Here is an 18,867-nt window from a genome sequence, read left to right on the forward strand (position 1 = left end):
ACTGCATGCTTTCATATGGCTTAAAGAATTGTAATGAACAACAGTCAGAGCTTATAACTTTTGTGTCAGAAAAACAGAGTGTTTAAACAGGAGTTTTGTTGAAACGCAAGTTGAGAGTAAAAAAAAAAAAGTGTCAGCTGACAGCCATATCTTAAGAGTAAACACATATTGTTCCAGTAGATGGACGAAGAGGAACCAAAGAGTAAACATCCTGCACACCTCTGTTGGCTTTTTCGTCTCGTCTCGTGATCTGACCGCCATTTCTGTATGTCTGCAAATAAAAATAGAACATAACCTTACTTCCCTTTTCTGATGACTATTTTAAACGGCAAATTATGGCCTTAGTCACTGCTGTGGTTGAAAAAGCATTAACATTTTTGATGCAAGATAAGCAAAAGTTGATTTGTGTCAGAGGTCAGTTTAAATTCAGTTAAGACATTTAATAAATATAGGTATTTTTTATTTCAGGGAGGATGGAGATGAGTGATTGATTAGACATACTGTATGTGTGTGCATGTATGGGTGTACACGTTACAGAATGTGCCAGAAAGGAGGTTGCAATGCAGGTTTTTCAAGTTGTCTCAGAGTTGTACTTTCCAATCCTCAACTGAAGAACTTGTCAGCTCTTTTTTGCCCATCCAACCCCCTTTCCTTCTAAGTTTCTGGAGGGATTACTGCACAGACTTCTTTCAAAAGTGGTTTCATGGTGAGATTGAGCCTCTGGATTGGCACCCTGCTTGTGTATCGGTGTTCTTTAGTGGATGGAAACCAGTGCTATATGCTCACGCACATATGTCTTGATTGTGTTGAGTTCCAAAGCTCTCCCCTAGAGCTCTTTTTTTTTAATTCCAGAGAGAGGCCCAGTTCAACTATGAGTGTGTGTGTGTGTAATGATTCTGGAAGGAGTCCAATTCGCCGGAAAGCGTGTGAATGCAATGGAGCTGTGCCAGAGTGTTCAGCGCAGTAGATGAGTTGTTACTGGAAGGCTTTTGTTCTGGGTTCCACTAGAGAAAAGCCCTTTACAGGAGTCAGCCAGTCAAAATGGCAGAAGGGAGAAAGGAGAGGAGGAGGGGGAAAAAACTCAAATGTCCAACTTGTGAGACCGATCTATTGTCGAGGACTTCACTAACAGCCTTTAAGATTCAGCTCAGATACCACTGTCATGGAGTTCCTGTCCGTAATAAGCTAAAATTACCTTTTTAATCCGCAGTTTTCCGCACGGAACAGTGGCATGCTTTGGAATCTAATTATGCCCCTAGTTATCAAAATTCATACACATGTGTTTTAATGCAAAATAGACAAATCCCAGTGAACAGATCAGATAATAATATATGGGTAAAGTATTTAGACACCTACACATACTGTATATACACAACCTTGCAATTTTCATTAGAATTATTAGAGTTTTATTATTGTAATTTTTTTAATCACTTCCATAATAATTGTATGTGATTATTTGCAATTTTTGCAATTACTTGGACCGAACTGCTCCCAATGTGATTTTTTAGTATGGTGTAAGTGTCCAAATACTTGTTGGGGCCACTGCCAATACTGTATATGATCTCTGGAACAGGAAATATTTGGAGAAAGAGCTATCGATGGTTGTGGAAGTGAGGTATATGAGTGAGACCAGACTTGTTACACACCAATGAAGTTTAGGGGGAAATGTCTGTAGGATGTTGTCGTAGTGTCCCTCTCAACAGCTAATTGGTAATGACTCCTATGTAAAAACCTATTCTTATTGCACCTGTAAAACACAATGTCTAGTGTAAGCTAGAACTTTCCCGTTTAGAACTCTCTCTCTCTCTCTCTCTCTCTCTCTCTCTCTCTCTCTCATATATACACGTGCGATCTGCGTGTGCGCGTGTAGACCGACACACAAGATTAGAACGGCAATTATTTTACCTTTACAATAAACTGTTTATTCACCCGATCAATAATATTGAGTATCCAGATGGTATAAACATCTCATTGTCATTTTAACTGATGGCAAAAAAGTGGACTTCAAAGATTTTTTTATCCTGTTGTCCCCTCTATAGGACAGCATCAGTATTACAGCCAATGTAAATCTATGGGATTTTTTTCATGGGATCTTAATCATAATTTATACTAAAACCTAAGTTCGACCAGTTAAAAAAGATATAGCACACTAAGTCAGAACAGTCTGACCATGTTGTTAGCCACCACATGATCAGCGACTTTTCAATGTCAAGCTTAAAGCATCATGGCGGATCATTAAAGTCGACTAGTCTTTGCAACCTCTAGTCAGAATATGCTAGACTACATCTACCAGAAGGGGTTAAAGAGGACCGCACTAACCAGGCAAACATTGACCCCTTGAATACGACGCAGGGGATTGTCATATATCTCCGTGAAAGGAAAATGTGAGGGTGAAAGAGAAAGGGGGGAGGGTGAAAATCAATAGACAGACACAGCTCAGAGGACATGTCCGTGAGATGTGTTTCAGTGTGTTTCGTCATGATGGGGAGCAGCAGCATTACTGAGCATGTGGTTAAACATTGTGTGCCTCAGAGAACCAGAACAAAGAGACGTGAAGAGAGAAAAGGAGATGAACGAATAAATGAAAGATCGAAGCTTCCTTAACCAATTAAACAGAGAAGGGACTGTGCTGTTTAAACCAGCCGTGTCCCAGACACACAAACACCGACCCAGCACAAGAAAACATGCTCTTGTTTGTTTGTTTTTGTTTATTGAGTTGTTGTAGGGTTTTTTTGTTCGACTCAACTGGTGTGTGATTGGCTTGGTACAAAAAACATGACGTAAAAAGCTTTTCTTGTAGCCTTTTCTTGTTACATTATAGACGAGAAAGCAAAAGAGCAAACATGTAATGGAAAAGCACAGAGACGGAGAGGTTGATGTTATGCGTATTCCTGCACGTCTCAATATTTCTATGTTTAGAACAGTAATCTCCTATTTATCCAAACACACGTACACAGCCGAAGTGACCCCAGCCTTAATCATCTAATCAGTCTAGTTTATTTAGAAGGAAGACATTAGCAGGCAGCGCTTTTGACTGTTTTCAATATTATAGAGGTTAAAGGTGCACTCAGCATTTTTTCGTTTATGTCGAGGTGGGGTAGATAGCAATTACCTTCGACAGACACTTAGTGGTGAGGATTTCGCATTACACAAACGTACACATTTTTAGTTATTGCTTCACTGCACTGTAAAAATATTTTATTCACAGTCAGCCATGATGAATTTTTCCTGCCAGTGAAAGTGTCCAATAAAACGGGGTTATCGAGATAAAGTGATATTTTGCTGGTCATGTGATCTTTACATGGCGGCCCCCTGTGGTGACCTGCCGAATAAAACTGCTTTGATTAGGGTGACTTTTTTTCTTCAGTGGAACACAAAAGAAAATATTTTATTTATTAGAAAATATTTTTTATTTATTAGAAAATATTTTATTTATTATAAAATATTTTAAAATATTTTATAATAAAATTAAGATATATTCATTTTAATTTTGTCCATGTAACTTACTGTACCTTTTAAGATCAACTCATCCGGCTACACAGTTTCCACAGAGAACATGAACTTGTCACCTTATCCGAAGTCACATTGCATCAACCAATGATAACGTCCTTCCCCTTTTCCCTCCATCTCCATCAAACACATGCACAGAGCTGCACCAAGGCTTTAAAACTGCAAGCAAAGCAAAAGCTTAATTGGTATAAGAGCCAAAGGAGTGGATTCCTACATTATTTAGATTGATATTTGGTACTTGCGGGTAAAACTCCCATGAGATTATCTGCAGCTGACTGTGCATGTGTGAGATAACTCAGAAGTAGGCCACCTGGTCACAGAACAAGTGTTTTGTTTAAAGACCAAGCATTGCTGTACAGATCTGTGTGTGACACAATGTGCGCATACACGCACATGCAACACGCAGAGTGTATTTTTGTTTGTGTGTGTCACATCAGCAGAAACAGGAAATCATGTGGCCCAAAAGTCAAGGCAGCAGGAACTGCTAGAGAATTGCTGGTACAGCAGAAAACACTGCGATACTCTCTGCTGCAACGCTAATTTCTTTGTCTCTTTTTTCAGGTCCGTTGAAACTCTCGTGAATTATACGTCCCAGTAGTGCAGGCGTTACTGTAAATGATCACCATGCAGTGATATTCAATAGTGTTGCATGTAGAGGTGCGATAAAGACATGCTGCCTTGTTGTTATCTAGTTTTAGCAGAAAAATGTGTGTGTGGGGGTGCTGGCTCTCCATATTCTGCAGAGCTCAGCAAAGTATAATGCAAGTTTCTTCGCAAATATTTCAACACAAGGCACACACAGACACAATATAATAGTGCCTATGGTTATGTTTAGTGGGCTACAAGTTTAGGTCAGGGCATGTTTGCTCAAAAACATCCACCTGAATTGTGTCTGAAATTGCTACCTATTCCAGCCACTTTGTAGTGAATTCTGAATGAACAACTTTTTTTATTTATAGCGTACAGCCAATGTACATCTACCTGCTATATTTTCTGTTATCCTAAGCCAAATTTACCAGCTATATTTTCTATTATCCAAAGCGAGGGGCGTAACTCGTGTAATATTGTGACTGAACAGTGGAATTTAATAATAATGTGGTAAAATGTCATGTTGCGTAACACCCTGGGCTTTGTCATCTTGAGGTATCTTGACTTGTTTTTGTGTAAATAACGTAAAACAGGCCTCGCCACTGAATAGTGAATGAGTGAGTGATTTCGGACATTTTGGTAGCTAATTAGTTTAGGATATAGTAATATACCTAATAATGTAGGAATTAGGAGTGTGACGGGATCTCGTGCCACGAGATCTCGCGAGACTAAAATTTGACGAGATTTCCCGTCGAGTGAAATCGCCATGACGGAGCGTGAGGGTAAAATAAGCATAGAATATTCCATCGCTACACTCACATTCGCCTCAACTGTCGTTTTGCTGTTTTTATAAAAAATAAGAACCATTATAAACTAATGTAAAAGTCTGCTCTACTCATCCAGTACGAGTTGTCGCAATCAGTGCATCAAGAATCACAGTTCACTGTTTGCGTGACGATGGCAGATGATTTTTGTGCGCAACGGAGCCTAAACGTCTGATAAATGTCTTATCTTAGATTGCGCACTTAGCACCGCGTTCCCTATACACAGAGTACGTGTGCTCACAAATTTGAAGGTGAAAGTAAAACATGAGCTCCCTGATGCATTTGATAATTCATACTCATAAAGTAGACCTGAAATGACAGATCTTAAAAGATAAATAATTAAAAGATTATTAGTTATTTTTTTCCTATGTTCATTTAGTTCCTATTTTTCACTGTCATGAATTTTGTCATTGAGGATTTTAGGGATGGGACGATTACCGGTTTCACTATAAACCACGATAAAATGTACTGACGGTTAGTAATATTGTTTAAAATTCAATTATCATTAAAACCGTGTCTGATTATAGCGATTTTAATAACTCACTTTAAATCCTGTCCAGCCAGCAACAGTCTGACGCAGGCGCGCAATATTGTTTTTTTTTTTTTTTTTTCGAGAAGGAATTGCGGAAGGCAGTGACCGTGTTTGGGGGATTTTTCAGCCTTTTCAGAGGACCAAATCTGAGGTGTGGTCATATTTTGGCATTTACAAAAATCTTGAGGGAAACTTAATTGAGGATGGTCACTCTGTCTGCAGAACATGCACAAAAAAAGTCGCTGTGATAGGGGTAAACACTTCAAATCTGCCGAGTCATCCTGTGTGACCATCACCCACTGTTGTAGCAAACACAAGGCAAGTTAACTTTAATCTCAATACTAAAACTACGTCTGGGAAATAATTGGGCACAAAATATTGTTTTGAGTTGAAATATTTTATCTCACTCACTTGAAATAAACTTGAAGCTTCCAACTAGAAAAGTTCGCAGCAAGTGGCTTTGAGCCAAAGACGAACGAACAAGTTCAAACAAGACTATTAAAGAGTGACATTTAAGAGATAATAATGTATCTTCATAACACCGATTTTTATTTTACCACATAATTACGGGGACATATTGAATAGAGATTAATGTCTATTCTTACCTGTTAAATCCATTTTGTACAGCGTACAAAACTCTTCCAGACAAGATGATCACAACAATATTATCAAATTCAAATTCATTTTCAATACAATCATAAACGGAGACGCAAGATGACAAGTTGTTTTTGAATGAAATGAGAGAGCGCGTGCGTCCGTTATGATCCATGGATGTGCGCTGTGTTATAATGCGTTGCTATTGACGACGGTCATTATAAAGAAGGAAATGCCACAGAATACAATCTTCCTTTAAAAAGTGCATAGAGCTGCTTGTTTTATTTGTTGTTTGTCGATTCTCAAATATAAAACTTGTTGAAATGTTTTCAGTGTGAGCAACAGTTCTTTTTTAACACTTTCATCTTGTTTTAACAAAACCGTGATATTGATAATCACGATAATTTCGGTCACTATAATCGTGATATGAAATTTTCATACCGTCCCATCCCCAGAGGATTTCTGAATAATTGTGAAAAAATCTTGTGAAAAAAAGTTAACCCAATGTTGTGTCTTGTCTCGTGAGATAAGCATCTCGGAATACAATGACATTTTAAAACCAAATGAAACACAGACTTGCCCCTTGAGCAAGCTGCACCCTTGTGATCATAGCTAGAAAAGCCGCAGTGTATACACATTCTCAAACACACAAACACCCACAAAAAAATAAAACAGAACAGGAACTTTTTTAAATCCAGCCCAGATGTGTACAAGAGCGACAAACATTCGCATAGAGACGGGGCCAAACATTGATAAAGATGTTTTTAGTTACTCCCGAGAGCCACAGTAATGTGACGACAACAGCCACTATGAACAAATTCATTATGAGAATATCAGAGCAGAAATAAATAAAAAAACCTGTTCCAATATCTATTTCATGTCCTTGTTAAGGGAATTAGTCAGTGAATCATCCCAACAGTGTCACGCAATACTGTGCATGTGACAATTTTACAGAGGCAAACCCTTGAAAATCAATTATTAACTGAAATGTCACAAACTCTGTCTGCCATTTATAATGGGGTAAATATAGCAGCTGTAGTCGTCCAAATACGTGTTCGATACATGCTGCTTGCATTTTGCTAGAAAAACAGGTTCCAGGAACGATAAAGTGAGAACCAAATACAGCAATGATTGAGAACAGATTTGTTGGAGCCATGACAGCTTGTTTTATTGGTTTACTGAAAAAAAAACTCTCTATTATAACATTTGGAAAAAATAATTCTATCTTATACTAGCAGACTGTCTGGTGAAGACATGAATAAATAGATCCCTACTCTATCAATTTGGCCAAGTTAACCTGGGCCATGAAGGGGACACAGTGTTCCAAATTGCAGCTAAAAATATCACATGTGGCTGATGTCTGTTCAGTGTTGTTTATCTGTTGAGTAGGTCGTGGGTCTTTCATATTCCAAGAGAGATGCCAAACAGGGTGTGGACCAAGTGTTTGGACATGTGGGAAGCGTGTTGAGCAGCCGAGAGAAATACATGATAGACACGCATTGTAAGGAATGTCAGACATGCGTGTGTGCATTTTATGCATGGTTGAGGAGTTTACTATGATGATGAAATTTAAATCCCAAGGACAGGCATACGTTTCTCATGGGCTGATAGTCATCTTTCCCTTTTTTGTCCCTCTTTTACATTTCTATACTTTGCACAGCCTGTGTAGTCCATCACCCTAAATAGCTGAGCTTTAGATGTGGTCCAGTCATTCATCACAGGAAGGGCACATTTAGTACTTCCTGATTAGAGAGAGGGTGTAATCTTCTCCACTGGATTGGTTAAATGCAGTTTTGAAACTCTGTACAGTTTGTACTTCAGAATAACTTTTGTCTATGATCTGGGTTTTATTATAGAAATAATGAATAAATATTTATTATTTACAAAAAAAAAAAAATATAAGATTTTTATTTTTATTTTTTTATTCAAAAAAATATGGTGAAATTTATATTTTCGGTAACACTTTACAAAAAGGTTCTCAACTACCTTAACTTACCTTACTTAAGATGAACAATACTTCTTAGTTCATATTAATTTCAACATTTACTAATACATTATTAAAATCAAAGGTTGTATTTGTTAACATTAGTCAATGCACTGTGAACTAACATAAACAAACAATGAATGAACAGCTGTATTTTTTATTAACTAACATTAACAAAGATTAATAAATACTGTGAAAAATATTGCTAATTGTTAGTTCATGTTAGTTAATACATAAACTAATGTTAACTAATTAACCTTATTGTAAAATGTCACCATATTTTCTATATTGATGTGTTTATATAACTGTAGCTGTGTCCCAATTAAGGGGCTGCATTCTTCGAAGGCTGCATGTGAAAGGCCAAAGGCTGTCCCATTCAAACTGGCTCCTTTGAACGTAGCCTACAAATGCATCCTCCATTCTCTGAGCCGCGAAGGATAGAAGGAATGGATCCTTCGCAGCCTAGCCAATTCAAAGATTCATTGCACGCCAATGATGAATTGATTTTTTTGAGAGATTATACTTTTAAATGTAAGTTTTTACATAGGTAGACCATCACATTTAACAACGGTTAGTTAGACATTCGTGGACATCGAAGGCATGGCCTTTGAATCCCACATCCTTCGAAGGATGCAGCCTCTGAATTGGGACACAGCTATATTATAATATTATAGTTTTTATTAATATTTAGATTTTTTTTGTGTGGTTTTTGTTATGTTTTTGGCATTAAATTTTTATTTATTTATCTTTATTTCATTCCTCAATTCTAAAAAGAATTGAGGAATGTTAGTTGATGTAAGCCTAAATGTATGAATGTAGCTGAAATAAAATAATTTTCAAATATATTTTATTATTTTAGTTAACATTTTTCTCAAGTAACGAATATGTTTTTAGGGTTTTAGTTAACTATAATAACCTGTTATATACATTACAAACCACCAGGAACTGAAAAATAATTATAATGGTGTAAAAGGAATATTAAAAAGTTGGTGTTTTTCTTTACCACCACCCTTCCTTCCTTTTTACTTAATTTCCATCTCCATTGTGTTTGTTTAGAGTTGAACGGGTGGGATTTGTGGTTCTTTGGCACACAACACATTCTGATAATAGGACTAGCTGTACCCAAGACCCAGATAATGTTGTCCTAAGATACTCCATGCCACCTAATACTATTACTAAACGAGCAATGCTGTGACCTCTCAATGAGTCAGTGGCTGTGACATGCTAATGACTGTAGTTGCCAAGCTCTTGAATATGTTAAAACGTCAGAGAGTGAGCATGCTTATATGAATATGTGTTTGCAAGCTATAAATACTCAGCTGAAATGTGAAGAAACCGGTTAGGAGTGATTGTGTATGTTTGCTGGACAGCACAGGTGACAAATTCGGACCTACAGTGAGGTCAGCTATGCAATGGTGCATGTTTGTTTACGCCTGAATATAAACGCAGTGATTGGCTAAACAGAGTAGGCTCGGAAGGCCACCACCCCCTGGATGGTCCCAGAATAAACAAGGTTGTCTTTGAACATGCCAAATTATGCAATGTGCACACAACACGCACACACCCTGCTTAGGCACCCTTACATGCTTAAGATTCTTTGTACTGATCATGTTTTGGAAACATGCGCCCCAATTATTAGTTCTGAGTAAAACTCTGAAGGGAAAGAATAAACATTCCTATTGATTTGCATGCAGTTATGTAGTTGTTTTTAGCTGGTTAATCATGCATGACCTGCACAATAACACAAATGACTTTAATTTATGCGCTTCGTACTTTTAGTGAGCTAAAGAAATTCTTATATGGCTGGCTGGGATTTATGGACCTCAGAAGTAGCATAAGAATAATAGAAGACAGAGAACAGACAACACAGAATGTACTTTAAGAGAGAACTGGATCCCACAGTCCCCTACAGTTTCAGCCGACTTATATACAAACACACTCTCTCTCGCGCGCTCTCTCCCTCTCTCTCATACAAACACACACACGTCTGGTTTACTATGTTTGTGGGGACTCTCCATAGACGTAATGGTTTTTATACTGTCCAAACTGTATATTCTATCCCCTTACACTAACCCTACCCCTAAACCTAACCCCATCACAGAAAAGTTTCTGCATCTTTCCATTTTCAAAAAAACTCATTCTGTATGATTTATAAGCGTGTTTCCTCACAGGGACCTCAATTTAGGACCACACGGTGACACGAGTCCCCATGAGTCAGTGTGCATTCAGGTTGAAGTCCCCACTGGGATAGAAAAACAAGCAAGCACACACACACTTTGGAACAAGATGCACGCACACAAAAGGAGAAACGTCCTGTGCTGGCTGGAAAACGCACATTTTGGTTGGATGGAATGGAATGTTCTCTCTTTCTCTCCAGCAGTCAAGGCAGCTGGGAAAGGGATGAGGCGAGAGTGGGAGGGTGCGGGTCAGTGTACTTAGACCGTGTATGTTTGGATGCTTGCATTTGGGTATTAACTGCCTTTTTCACCTTTGCTGTGTCAGCAGCAGTGTTAATCTAGTCAAGGAAATTACTAAAGAAAATGTTTATTGATGAGGAGCATTTTGGTATCATCAACAATAATGAAGATGAGATATATGTATAGAAAATGTATAGAAAAGAAATGAATAGCTTTGTTCAACAAGGATGCATTAAATTGATCAAAAGTGACAGTAAAGTCTTTATAATTTTAACAAAAGATTACCATTTCAAATAAATGCTGTTCTATTCATAGAGGGATCCTAAAAAAGTTACACTGTTTCCACAACATTAAGCAGCACAACTGTTTTCAACATTGACAATAATAAGAAATGTTTCTTGAGCACCAAATCAGTATCATGTGACACTGAAGACTGATGAAGGCTGCTGAAAATTCAGCTTTGCCATTACAGAAATAAATTACATTTTAAAATATATTAAAACAGAAATTTTTTAAATTGTCTTATTTTTAATAATATTTCACAATATTACGGTTCTTTACTTCTTTCTATATTTTATTAAATAGATGCACCATATATAGAGAATAAGAGATTAAAAATCTTACTGACTCCAAACTTTTGAACGATATTGTATATTTAAAAGGTAAACAATTATTATAAACACGGACTTACTGACAAGACAAAATATTGACGACTATGACTAAAACAAAAATGGTGTAAAAATTAACATTGGTCTCAATTAATTTCTAAACGGCTCAACTGCCCTGAGCTCCCTCCCTCTCAAACTCTTTTTAACTTGTTTTGTCTTTTTCTAATTCTCTTCTGGTCTGACCCTTCCTAAAAACATGAATGAATGAATAAATGAATGAATGAATGAGGCATTTATATAGTGCTTTTCATGTACTACTGTACACCCAAAGCGCTTTACAATCATATCAGGGAATCTCTCCTCAACCACCACAAGTGTGAGCATCCACTAGGATGATGCGACGGCAGCCACAGTACAACTGTGCCAGTGCGCTCGCCACACACACCAGATACAGGTGGAGAGGAGAGAGAGTGATAGAGCAAATTCAGTGAATGGGGATTATTAGGAGGCCATGATTGGTAAGGGCCAATGGGGGGAATGTAGCCAGGACATCGGGGTTACACCCCTACTTTTTACGAGAAGTGCCATGTGATTTTTAAATGACCACAGAGAGTCAGGACTTTGGTTTAACATCTCATCCGAAGGACGGTGCTCTTTGACAGTATAGCGTCCCCAATCACTCTACTGGGGCGTTAGGACACACACAGAACACAGGGTGAGCACCCCTTGCTGGCCTCTCTAACACCTCTTCCAGCAGCAACCTGTTTTTCTCAGGAGGTCTCCCATCCAGGTACTGACCTGGCTCAACCCTGCTTAGCTTCAATGGGCAACCAGTCTTGGGCTTGAGGGTGATAAGGCTGCTAGATAAACATTAGACTTTGAATGTTTTCATTTCCTTTTGGACATAAACATAATAGCACATATGGACCAAATACTCAGAAGCCCAGTACTTGGGTTTGCTAAGAAATAAGATTTCTGGAAATGCAACATTTTTATGTGTACACATACAACACAAACACTGCCCTCCATACTCTGTATGTCATTGAAAATCAACCGCAGTGAAATGTTCGGCTGCCAAAACCATATTAACACAATGGCTCTGCCTTGAGTTTACTGCAGTAAAGAGTGTGCTCTTGCTGCTGAAATTGTGTGTGTGTGTGTGTGTGTGTGTGTGTGTGTGTGTGTGTGTGTGTGTGTGTGTGTGTGTGTGTGTGTGTGTGTGTGTATGACAGAGAGAGGGAAGGACTTCATTGGTTGCATGAACACGTAAAGATTTAGATTCTTTCTTTTTTTGCTTCCATCCATTCGTTCATTTTAGGCTATTGTCCAGACCTAGACTCAACAGCAACATTAGAACAAACCTACATTTAGATTGTCTCAATATTTAAAATGTACCTTTAATCAATATAATTTTGTCCTTTCTAACATTTTGGTAAGGGTTGGCAAATATATTTCACTGTGGTTTTGGTTTGGTTGATTTGTGGGCAAATACCTGCTGGTTATAGGTTTGTGTAGTCAATGGCTTCCTGACATCACAAAAATGACCAGTCAGAGCGCAATAACATTCACAGAGAGCACCGGAGAACCAAAACACATCTCTCAGAAGAAGAATGTGAGCAAAGCCATAGTTGCGTGTGTGTGCATTGCGTGGCTGCTGACATTGATGGATTGTTACCACATGTTGCTGACGGACAAAAAGGTCTCTGTGTTCCAAAGAGTTTCACTGTGCAGCTGGGCGCTTAGTTAACAGCCTTCCCTACACTCACATGTGTGCTGAGAGATAGTACACATCGTACTGACTAGACATTTAAACAAAATGGGTTCAATTTAAACACAACAGGTGGAAACAGATTTTGCTCTAGATTCTTTTTAGCATTAAAAGTAAAATTGTTTGTGTCCCATTAGTTTCAGGCTGAAACTAGCTTTGCAGATTAATTGTGGGTATGTGTTTTCTGACTGAGAGTATAAATATAGGGTTTACTGGGTGTGTGCTTTGCACTTCATCTCATAGTTTGTATGTGGGGCGTAGTAAGCATTTTATTGAGACTGTAATGTGTATGGATACTGTTATGTTTGAGCCGGGGCTTCCGGCATAGGCACTCAATAAACACTTTTTAAGAACCTCTCCTGAGGGCCTTGCCTAGACCAGGATTATGCAATAAGTGAAAGTTAAAAGAAGCAGTTGAAATAAGGGAGGTATATGCTTGGAAAGACAGGAGAAAATGTACTGCAATTGATGTAAATGGCACAAGTTTGTTTTTGGTTTCAGTGGCACAAGTTTGTTTAGAGCTGCCAAGAAAGTGAATTGGTTTTAGTGACTTCATTCACAACATGCTGCTCCATTGAGGTTTTAGTCATACTCTTACACCTCTTTTCCCTCACACACACAAACATTATGTCATTAATCTCTAGAGGGACTTGGCACTGTAAACACCGGTATCCGTGGTATCGCTCATCATAGCTTAACACACACACACACATCTTGTGAGCCATAAGACGGGGTACTTAAGTTTAAAAATGTGACATCAACATGAACTAAGCTCTGTATCTGTGATAGTTATAAATAACAAGTTACATTGTATATTAGAATGTATATAATAATTAAATTTTTAGCATTTATTGACTTCTGTATATCCCACTGCAGCCTTCTTTATTGAGGGGAAAAAGATAATGTTATAGAAATGTAACCTGTTTGTTCTGCCATGGTTACCGGCTGTAAAACGTTTCCTCTGCTAAGTTACTATAGTTACACTGCACATTGTGCTTTTTTTAACCTCTCAAGATCACATTGTACTTGTAATACACAGTGGTATCCATTTTCCACTGGTTTCCTATTCATTAGCACTGAAAACTACCTGTTCTTCAGGTGTCATGAGATGGGATGGAGAACTATATTGGTCTCTTGTACGTTCGATCAATTGTCTGTTTGATCGGTGTAGATCTTTACGTCTTTTCTCAACAAAGCTGACTTGTGACACCAGTAGTTCTCATTTTGCACAAAATAGTGTAAAAATGTACTAGGGATGTCACGGTGAGGAAATTTTCACACCGATATATAAACTTGTAACAACCCTGGTATTACCAATAACACAGAGGGTTTTGTGTGTGTGTGATGGAATGATTTATAACCACCTGTTTTCTCTGGTCTCTGTCTGCTCTCTTTCTAGAACTCCATCCGGCATAACCTGTCCTTGCATAGCCGTTTCATCCGTGTACAGAACGAGGGAACTGGAAAGAGCTCGTGGTGGATGATCAATCCTGAAGGGGGGCGGGGAGGTAAAGCGCCAAGGCGACGTGCAGTCTCCATGGACAATGGTAACAAGTACACCAAGACTGCTCGTGGGCGTGCCGCCAAGAAAAAGGCAGCGCTGCAGGCTGCCCAGGAGGGTTCGCTGGAGAACGTATCTGCTGGTGGTCTGTCCAAGTGGCCAGGAAGTCCCACTTCCCGGAGCAGTGATGAACTGGAATCCTGTTGGACTGATTTCCGCTCGCGAACTAACTCCAATGCTAGCACCCTGAGTGGCCGCCTGTCACCTATTCTGGCCAATCCAGAGCTTGATGATGTCCCAGACGGCCCACCACTGTCCCCAATGCTCTACTCCAGCCCCAGCAGTCTCTCTCCTCCCTCATCATCTTCATCAAACTCCAAAACGTGCCCAGCAGAACTTCCAGGGCTAGCTGACCTGACTGGTACAATGAATCTCAATGAGGCTGACAACCTAATGGTCAATCTGTTGGACAACATCGTTACACAAGTGCAGGTTGTTCAAGGGTCTTCTAATTTCAGTTTTGGCTCAAAGAGCACTGCATCACCCCCAAGCTCCTCATCATCCCAAACTGTGAGCAACAACACTGGAGGATTCAGTAACCCCATTTTTGGGCCTCCAGCAGGAGCCCTGCGTCAGACACCCATGCAGACCATCCAGGAAAACAAGCAAACATCATTTTCAAGTGTTTCTTGTTTTGGAAACTCACTTCAGGAGCTGCTGAATTCTGATTCACTGATCTCACACAGTCATAGTGACGTTATGATGACGCAGTCAGACCCACTTATCTCACAGGCCAGCACGGCCGTCACATCTCAAAACTCCCGTCTTCGCAATGGCCTCATGCTTCGTAATGATCCCATGATGTCATCATTCAGTTCTGTGCTAAATGGGCGAAGCGGCCACCTCCAGAACAAGCAACACCATCAGGGGTCCAATTCCCAGGGTGCTTTGCGTTCCCTCTCCAACAACAGGACGCAAAGTCTAGTTAATGATGCTAATAATTTAGTCTCCACAAAGCAGCACCTCCAGCCACAGCCCTCGATATTGATGACTGAGACATCGCTTTACTCTGGCCTGAATGGAAGTAACGGGGTAGGGATCTGTCACCCCTCAGGAACAGATCGTTTTCCCTCAGACCTTGACCTGGACATGTTTAACGGCAGTCTGGATTGCGATGTGGATTCCATAATCCGCTCAGAACTAATGGACTCTGATGGACTGGATTTTAACTTTGATGCATTGGTGCAAAACGCTGTTAGTCTGAATCCTGTGGGAAACTTCACTGGGACAAAACAGTCCAATCAAAGTTGGGTGCCTGGCTGAAGGCAGTCACTTAGGTGAGCCAAAATAAAGTTTATAAACATAGCTGTCCATGCCATGGAGAAACAAAAAGACAAATAGATTAAGACCAACATAAATAAAAGTGTTTCAATATAGTTGTACTGTTGGTGTGTTTTATTCCTATTGGTGTTCTTATCCATTACTGCAGGAAATAAACATTTTGTAAGGGGCCATTCACACAGCAGTGCAGTGGAATGCAAAACCACTTTTTGTGTGAACGGCTCGTTATTACTGTTCAGGGTGTGTTTTGATGATCTTATTACATTTATTTAATACAGAGCAATACTTTTTTGTCTTTCTCTCTAGGTTCAGAACTGCAAAGAAAACAACAAATAATAAAATAACTACAAGAAACATCCAAAAGACTTGAAGTCAATCTTTGCCAAGATTGCTGTCTGCGACAAGCACTGGATGATATGCCCGTTTACAGGTCCATCTGTAAAAGCAGACCCAGACTATAACAAAAGACTGCCCAATGGAGAAACACAAACTAACAGTGAACTCACAAATCATTATGCAATGTTTGAAAATATCCCACTGTTAGAGGTGAAGTAATCTAAAAATGAAATGTTTAAATGGGCCTGTTGTAGCTTTTCTGTCATATATTTAGTTTTCTTGGCTGGGGTCTCGCTCTGTTTTCCATCACAATTTTGTATAATGATTGGCTACTTCTGTTATCCTCTAAGCACTAACTGTATAGTCATTGATCAATATAAGAGTACAGCTAATAGGTGAAGAGTTGACCTGAAAAATTTCAGAGCACAGGTGGAGTAGCTTGACAGTGCACTTCATCAATTGTCATCAATTGTTTTAATTCACTGTTACCATACAGTAGTTAGTTCCCAATCTGAAATATAGTTGCCTCATAATAATACTTAATACATTTTTGTGATTGAATATAACCTTATAAGGAGTAATTAATTTGTGTGTACTTAATTCACTGTTACCATACAGTAGTTAGCTCCCAATCTGAAATATAGTTGCCTCATAATAATACTTAATACATTTTTGTGATTGAATATAACCTTATAAGGAGTAATTAATTTGTGTGTACTGTCTGTAACTGTACAAAAAAAGTGGTAAAATTGAAAGCTTAGCAGGTGGAGGCGTCTTCTTTAGCCAGCAAAGCGATGTTTGGACTTCTCGCATATAAATGTAGCCAAAAGTAATGAATAAATAAATATTAACTTGCATTGTGGACATTTCCATGCCATACCAGGTGCTAAATGATCAGTGTTGATCCCTGTCCTTTTATTAAGGCCATCTGTGTTTCCCTGGCCACAAGGACATAGCATAATTGATTAGGATTAGTGATTAGCATCATGGCAACATTCAATGGTGGATGGGCCTTTCCTCTGGAAGCAATCTTTACTGAGCAAAAACAATAAGCTTTCTTTTGTACATTTGCCAAATTACTTGAAAATGTAGGAGATAATGACAGCCAAAATCACAAAAGACACAGTGAAATTTGGGACTTTTCTGTCTCTATATGCAAAATGCAGCACTATTGCTCAGGGGAAAGTGGGGTCTCCATTACAACATCAGGGCCTCATCTTGAATTAACTGCAACCTGGCTGTACACAATTTCAGAAATGTTTCATGAACATTTGTATATGAACAACAGTCTTCTGAAGTAAGGAGATGATGCAACAGGTATCCATCCTGTGTTGATGTCAGTTTATTAATGTCTTTATTGTGCTCAACTATTATCACAAATCATGTACAAATCCTAATGTTCTGTGTTTCTGACTCCAGAGAGGGTTACCCTTCACTGCATACTTCCATGTATGCATGCATGTAAATGTACATATGCATCGTGTGCAATGCATATATATGTATACATCCTGCTATACTTATAAAATGTAGTGATAATACAAATATATCGTTCAAAGTCCACGTGTTGAACAAAATAATGGAATTGTTACATAGGGAGTTGGACAGACAAGGTGGCAGGGGTGTCAGATTAAACGTTACTGTATGCATTTAACTTTTTCAAAGTGCATGCACTTCACAAACGAACTGTATGTTCCACTCGAATAACTAATGTGTTAAAACAAAAGGAGAGCAGATGAAATGTAATCATTTCACACACCTTTTGATAAAATAAATTTTGTTCATTCGAGAATAATTATCTAACAACATTGACATGAAAAGAGAAGTTTAGATGCAAGAACATGCAACAGTGTAAATGAAGCGTTTAGATGTCCTGCTGTAGCAAAAAAAATTCAAAACAACAGATATAATATGAATGCTAATGTTTTAGCATAATTTTACTTGTGCGTTTGACACACCTGCTTTACACCATGATTCCACACCCTAAATCTTCTGCTTTCATCATATTTATTTTTCAAACTCACATTGTAACTGATGATATCCAGTAAGCAATGAATTGGGAAATCACCAAATTAAGACAGCTGAACCTTGTAAATTATTTCAGAGACATTATTCTCGGTCTCAAATCTGCCTTGCATGTATACTTGCACCTCTACTTTTTGTTTCAAATGACCATTTCAGATCCTCAGACATGACAGGTTTTATTTACTATGCCCATCGTGATAATCAGAAAATCCCACTGTTTGCCCATTTTACCACCCTGATCATAGCCTTCCTCCCTCACCTCTCTTACCTTTGCTCTTTTACCTCTTTATGGCTTCTCTGATATGTTTGTGAGTATGTTTCCTGTGTACTCCATTTTGAATTGTAATCTAGTTTGTATAAGAAATGGTGCGCATGTAAATAAAGCTTGGTTGAGCTATATGTCTCTGCTGTTGTTTTAAGTTATTTTCAAATTTGATCCATTTAAACTTTCAATAAGTCCCAACATGATGAATTTCTGTTAACTAAAAATTCCCAATAATGATTTGGTGTTTTAAAAAACTTCCAGACTGATATAGGGTTTTTTGTAGCTTTCATTGGAATTTTTTTTCCAGTTACCTCTTTAAACAGTTGTCTCAAGGCTATATTCTTTGAAAATGAATACGTTTGTCAAATGTTACATTGAACCTTTTGGATGTTCTCTATGGTGCAATGACAATTTATAAAGCCTCATTTAAACCTGATTAACTGGACTTTGGTTGTTCAATTTATTTTTAATAGCATATGTTCTCTATATATCAATAAGAGATATGGCTTATATATATATATATAAATGGCTTATATATACACAAGTCACGTGTGACATGCTTAACAGCAAATAGAAA

General features: G+C 38.4%; 1 protein-coding gene across 2 annotated transcripts in view; it reads left to right on the top strand.

Annotated features, from left to right (window-relative positions):
• The window catches only part of foxo3b (forkhead box O3b), a 31,322-nt gene extending 12,898 nt beyond the window's left edge, over window positions 1-18,424 (top strand). For both annotated transcript variants that reach the window (XM_077220084.1, XM_077220085.1), the window contains exons 3-4: window positions 14,225-15,663; window positions 15,974-18,424. In XM_077220084.1, coding sequence (XP_077076199.1) covers window positions 14,225-15,649 — 1,425 coding nt within the window. In that variant the 3' untranslated portion in view covers window positions 15,650-15,663; window positions 15,974-18,424. The remainder of the gene's footprint in view (window positions 1-14,224; window positions 15,664-15,973) is intronic.
• Window positions 18,425-18,867: the final 443 nt, after the last annotated feature.

This window comes from Siphateles boraxobius, unplaced genomic scaffold, assembly GCF_051911475.1.
Source record: "Siphateles boraxobius isolate OS27281-9 unplaced genomic scaffold, OSU_SipBor_1 8, whole genome shotgun sequence".
NCBI classification, from domain to species: domain Eukaryota; kingdom Metazoa; phylum Chordata; class Actinopteri; order Cypriniformes; family Leuciscidae; genus Siphateles; species Siphateles boraxobius.